Here is a 6,126-nt window from a genome sequence, read left to right as displayed (position 1 = left end):
AAAAAAAAAAAAGAAAAAAAAAAAAGAGAAGGACTCAGACTGTACGGTATTCCCATTTTCCTTATTGTAAGGAGCAATTGTGCTCCAATCTGAACATTTGACTTTGAACAGGGACATGTCCCAGTGAGCTCGTTCTGCATGGAAAATGCACTGTAACACATCTGACCTACCAAATATTGTAGCTTAGCCAGTTTCCCTCATTAGCTGCTCTCCAGCATCAGAAGAACGTGTTGTATCTTATATAGCTAAAGAATGGTCAAAAATTCAAACTTTATGGAGTATGGTCACTATGGAATGTCGTATGCTTTCACATCACAGGAAACTATGGGGATAAGTCCAACCACTTGAGCCATGCTTCTTTGCCTCTACACATTCCTTTCTGACATCCTTATCTGGCTACCTCTGGTTCACAGGAAACCACATAGTAAGCATTCTCTCTAGCATAGCACGCTTCCTCTTTCCTGGCAATTTCTATGCAATCATCAGATTCTCCTATGAAAATGAAATTCTCAGGGCTGACCCTTCTGTCCTCCCCCCTCCTCCATTCCCCATCTCTCTTCTAGTGGATCACGTTGTGAAAATAAGTTCTGCAAGGCTGGCCTTGCATTAAAGAATGCACTTTCCACAGTATGATAGATTTCCCAGTGGTAAGTGATACCGTGTGACTCTGACCCAAGCATATATGTGGTGAGATTTATTTCTCCCATTGTTGGGTATTAAGAAGATAGAAACTTGATCTAACTATAGTGTTCATGGTGGGACCTTTGGAGAGAGATTATAGTTACATGAAATCATCACAGCAGAGCCCCATGACTGAACTCTGGTAGCCTTATCAGGTGAGGGAGAAAGATGAAAAGAGACACACATTCATCACACTATGTCCCTCAGGTGCTTCCCTCTCACACTCAAGACGAGGCTAGCAAGAAGGCCACCCACAGATATGGTCCTTCAATTTCCTAAACTGTGACATAAATAAAACTCTTTTCCTTATAAAGTTACCCAGTATTTGATGTTTCATTATAGTAATGGAAAGTGGACTAAGTGGAGTAGCCATGTAGAAACATGTCCACCCCCATCTGCCACCCTCCTCCTTTAAACAGTGTTTGGTACCTAGCCTATTTGAACCACTTCTCCCTGTCCTCCCTATAACCAATCGTGTGCTGCCAGTGTATCAGTCAGTTTCCCAAAAGGAAGGAGAGGAAGGGTGGGATGTAAGGAGACAGAAAGGAAGAGAAATACAGAGAAAGGGCAGAGGGAGGGGAAACAGGAAAGACAGGAAGGAAAACCTCATTTGCATCATTTGCCAATGATACAAATATTTCTAATATGTTTCTGCCATAGCTGACTTCAAATTACTAATACTTTAACCTTTGAATGGTGATGAAAATTTTGCAGTCATATTCCATAAACTGGTACCAACTGGTTTATTTGATTACATTACATGGCGGGTGTCAGCATTCTGACCACTAGGATATAAGTTACGTATTTCACCTTTTTCATGCTTCTGTCACCAATACAGTGTGGCATAGAATAGGGACTAAAAAGATACTTTAGAGGACAGAAATATTTATTCTTGAATCATTTCTTCTCTTCTCCTACATGTTTAGGGTTCTAAAAAATAAAAAATCTAAAACAAACATCCAAGAAGCTCAATACTTCAAACTGCATCGATGCAAACATTTTATGCCTATTCAAAGTAGATATTTTAGGTCTCTAAACGTACTTGTTGGTTTCGTTCACAGGCACAGAGATCCCATTTGGAATTAAATCAACATCTTTTTGATCCCAGTATATCTGTAACCAAAAATATAATCAACTGATAAACATGAACATGAATCTGTCACTATTATCCATACATCTTCCCTAAAATTTTACAGAAATTAATTATCTTTAAGCATATTGATATTTCATATTAAAGGTTCTATAATAAAATTATTTTAAAGTAATAGATAATGGCTGGAGATATATCTTAATTGTATAATACTTTATTGGCATAAGTGCAATCTCCAGCAACTCCTTATGACACTAAAACATACAAACAAACAAACAAACATACATACATACAAACAAACATACAAACAAACAACAAAAGCTGATTAAAGCCAACTTATAATCTAGATTTCTTGCTACTCACAGAAAAATACATGTTAAGTTCTTCAAAATCACCAGCCTCACAATTTAGAACTTCTGGCAAATTCCTATTGAAAAATTAACTTAAAATGATATATTTGATACTATAAAATTTCAAAGTAATAATCATTCAATGGGGAAAATTAAGTAATACAGACATGCACAAAATTCAGTATAAATTTTGTCTCCTACTCCTTGCCACTTATCTTCCTAGAATGATCTTGATTTAGAATTTGATTTGTTCGTCTACTCTAGCTCATCGGCAGTGCTGAGCATTGTGAACATGATTATGCAGACAAGATTCTAAGCAAAGTGTAAAGTCCAGGAGTGTCTTTGGTTGTTACAGTTAAAGGTTGTCATCTAGCGACTATTAAATACACCACATTCCCTGAACAACCTGCCACAAAGAGAATTAAAACAACCACATGCCTGTGGTTATGGTTCTGTAGATGCCCTTGTTTAAAGAGTGAAGAGGCCTGGGGTTGGATCCCCAGTCAAAACATTCAAATCAGAAAAGACCAAAATGTCAAAACTGCCACTCTTGAGAAACTCTTCTTTAACAAAAACCTACCCCACTAATGGACCATGAGAAAAAAGACTCATTTCATTCAATTTGCTATCAACACTCTGAGAAAAATTTGTGTCAGACAAAGGGCATTTTATGTGTATCCACTTAGTCCCTAGTGAACCTGAACATGCTTTGAGTTTTGGGTAAACCATATACATATTCACCCATGGCACTATATCTTTATAAACCACATGGACATGCACTTATGGTACTAAATCAATTTATAAACCATATAAATGTACTATAGCACTAGATTAATAAACCACATCTATAGACATGGACTTATAACACTGTATCTATTTATAAATTAAATCTCTGTATAAACATAGTCATAGTACTATATTTTTACGAATCACATCTATCTATGCAATCTAATCACACTATATTTATAAACCATATCTCTGTATATATATACATACTTATATCACTATATCTATTTATAAACCATATCTGTGTACATGTACCTATCACAGTATATTTATTTTAAATTGTATGTATATATGAACTTATAACAGTGTAATTATAAATCATGTCTACACATATACGTACTTATAGCACTAATTTACTTATAAATCACATTACATTTATTTATAAGTATAGCACTGCATCTGTCTATAAGCTACATATCAATGCACTTTTACATTGCATACATTTGTAAGCCATCTCTATGTATGTATATGCACTTAGAGCATTATATACATTTGTAGGATAAAAAGGATGACCCATATTAATCCTGAGAACTCCCCTAAGTTCTTTCTACCTTGATAAAGAGCCCAGGTTCAAACTCTTTATTATATTAGTTCTCTTATCAGAGGAACATCTGATTTTTCTCCATTTCTGACGGCTTACTCTATTTACTGCTAATGAAAGCCCATCTACAGGACACATAATATTAAAATTGAAGGCCTTGCCTGTGTTGTGTGTGATATTATTTATACTTAAAAAGATGAGACTTAATGCTGCTTTCATAAGGCAGATATATGTACTTACTTTCCCAAGAAAAGACTAAGTTCTTTTAAGTCTTCCAAAGATGGCTTTTGGTTCAAAAGTTTTTTATATAAGGCCAGTGGGAAAGGAAGGTTGATAACCTTTAAATTATGTAAGGAGAGTCCACATAAGATCCCAAATAGGAAATACTTGCTCTTCTCAAACTTGGGCTGGAAAATACATTTGAAAAAAGTTCCTAAGCTATTATAAATAATCAGTTATACAAAGTCACAATTAGACCAAAAAAGAACAAATTTTAGCTCCCTTTTCTAATTAATACCACAAGTTAGAAAAAAACTGGGTTTCAAAAGAATAAAAAAATTCAGACATTTTATAAATTATAATACAATTTAAACTTCTTCCATAATGTTCTTCCTATTCTTTATGTTTATTTGAACTCCTCTTGCCTGTACCTCTTAAATGAGAGATTATAGCCATATGCTGCCATGCCCAGCTTCTTGCATACTTTTCCAATATAAATTAACAATAAAGAACATTAATTAAATGAATTTTTGGTTACTGATAGTATTTCTGAAATGTAGAAACATGCTCAGGTGGAATTACAAATTTTCCTTTGGAATTTTAAGGTCCTGGCCGTCCAGTTCATGGAGACAGGTGACACTGAGGAAGGATGGTTGTTCTGCAGCAAGATTTCAATTTAGCAGAACGAATGGCAGATGAGTGTTCCGGAAATGATGGCGCCATTCGGCAATGCAGCCCCACGTGGAGCTTACCACTGGAGTGGCGCTCTGGGGCCACTCTGGCATCCTGTCTTACAATGTAGACTCTTTGCCTGCAGACGATCCTGTCAAGATGCCTTGTGCCGGGAGACGTCTTGAGAGCTGGTTTATGTCAGCACCAGGCCCTTGGACTATGACCTCTGAGCTCTGACAAAGTACTCGGGTGGTTCACTAAACAGAAACAGACCAATGCGGCCGCCCTCACTTTTCTTCTCCACATCTTGTCGTCCTCATTAGAGAAACCAAACCAAAACAACAAAAACTTTCCAGGCTAAAACCGCAGCCCAGGGAGGAAGCTTTCCTAGTGTGGCATTCCAGGATTCCTGCCCAGTGCCTTTCTGGCCATTAGCAGGTTCAGTGACTCACAGGATGTGTCTCAATTCTCCCTACCCTATTTCTCCTCTGCTGGAATTCTGAAATGAGTTAAAGGCAGCACAAACAATCTGCAAAGGCTTCTCCCAGTCAGTTTTCCATCTCATAATTTGTAATATGCACTCTGGTTCAACTCGATTTTGCTGTTTTTATCAAGCCATATACAAATTAAAATAAAAGTGTGTGTGTGTGTGTGTGTGTGTGTGTGTTTTCTACTGAACAGAACTGTATGGATGTGCTTAAAAGTGAGAGCTTTGCTGAGTGTGGTGCACTCCTACAATCCACGCATTTAGAAAGTGGATGTAGAATTGAAGTTCAAGGCTAGTTTAGAATATATAGTAACACACTGAATAAGACAACTTATAAAAAGATAAAAAAAACATTATAGTCAAAGGAATCAACCAACATTTCAGAATTACTAGTCTCTATTAGTTTACCAACAGTTTCTCTCTACTAATTTGAAACATTCTGCATTATAACTGTAAAAATTAAGGACACATGCCAGGACATGGTTTTCTACAAACTGCCTGCTCATGCCGTAGCACAGCTGCTGCTCCATGGTTGATGTGGTACTACTCAAAATAGAGAAGCCAGGCTGTACAGTCCTGAGTTTACACTATGGCTTGCATATTGCAGCATGAAATGTGTTTTATGAGAAAGACAGGACTTACATTGACTGGAAACCACATGTTGGAACCATTTTCAGGATACATGAACATTTCATATTTAGGGTCTGTCATCTCTTCAAATATACAGTGGAAGAACTCAGAACTCACTCCCCCACCCTCAGGACGAATTTCTTTAATAAATTCAACCTAAAGAAAGAAAATTTATTTCAAGGATTTTATTTAAAATATAGCTGTTTGCTCTTTATGGAAAAGTCTTCAGCCTGTTCTGGCCTTCTTGAGCTCAATACAATGCAAGATCCACCCAGCACTTCTCCTTCTCACATCCTGCCTTCCCTCAGTTTGCTGCCAAACAGTGAAAGCCAGGAAACTGTTTATTCTCAGGTTGATAAGACAGTGAGTAGATCCTTTAGACTGACACACTTAACCACTGGAAGAGGAACAATATCTTGATATGAAATTTGATATGCCTTAAACCCATGAGCCATGAAATTCTCACGTTATTCTACCTTCTCTGTCTTCATAGTAGCTTTCAGATTGAGCAACCTTGGTTCTAACGAACAGCCATTTGTGTTCTCCAGCCCCTACTCAAGGTACTTCTAGTAAGCATCCCTTCCAGTGAGTGAGCTTGGGCTAAGTATCTTTTCATTCACACACACACACACACACACACACACACACACACACACACACACACACACAC

The 6,126-nt window shown here is 37.1% G+C and overlaps 1 protein-coding gene across 2 annotated transcripts in view; it reads right to left on the bottom strand.

Moving 5' to 3' along the window:
* Nucleotides 1–6,126, bottom strand: part of Herc6 (HECT and RLD domain containing E3 ubiquitin protein ligase family member 6) — an 81,543-nt gene that overhangs the window by 13,126 nt on the left and 62,291 nt on the right. The window contains exons 17-20 of one of the 2 annotated variants that reach the window (XM_028789397.1): nt 5,469–5,612; nt 3,689–3,855; nt 2,135–2,198; nt 1,724–1,794 (exon numbers count right to left, since the gene is read on the bottom strand). In XM_028789397.1, the coding sequence (XP_028645230.1) occupies nt 1,724–1,794; nt 2,135–2,198; nt 3,689–3,855; nt 5,469–5,612 (446 nt within the window). The remainder of the gene's footprint in view (nt 1–1,723; nt 1,795–2,134; nt 2,199–3,688; nt 3,856–5,468; nt 5,613–6,126) is intronic. The other variant, XM_028789398.1, reaches the window with a different exon arrangement.

The sequence above is a fragment of the Grammomys surdaster genome, unplaced genomic scaffold (genome assembly GCF_004785775.1).
Source record: "Grammomys surdaster isolate TR1022 unplaced genomic scaffold, NIH_TR_1.0 125832, whole genome shotgun sequence".
Classification (NCBI taxonomy): Eukaryota; Metazoa; Chordata; class Mammalia; order Rodentia; family Muridae; genus Grammomys; species Grammomys surdaster.
Note: the sequence above shows the minus strand (reverse complement) of the source record. Positions and strands in the feature narration are given on the sequence as shown.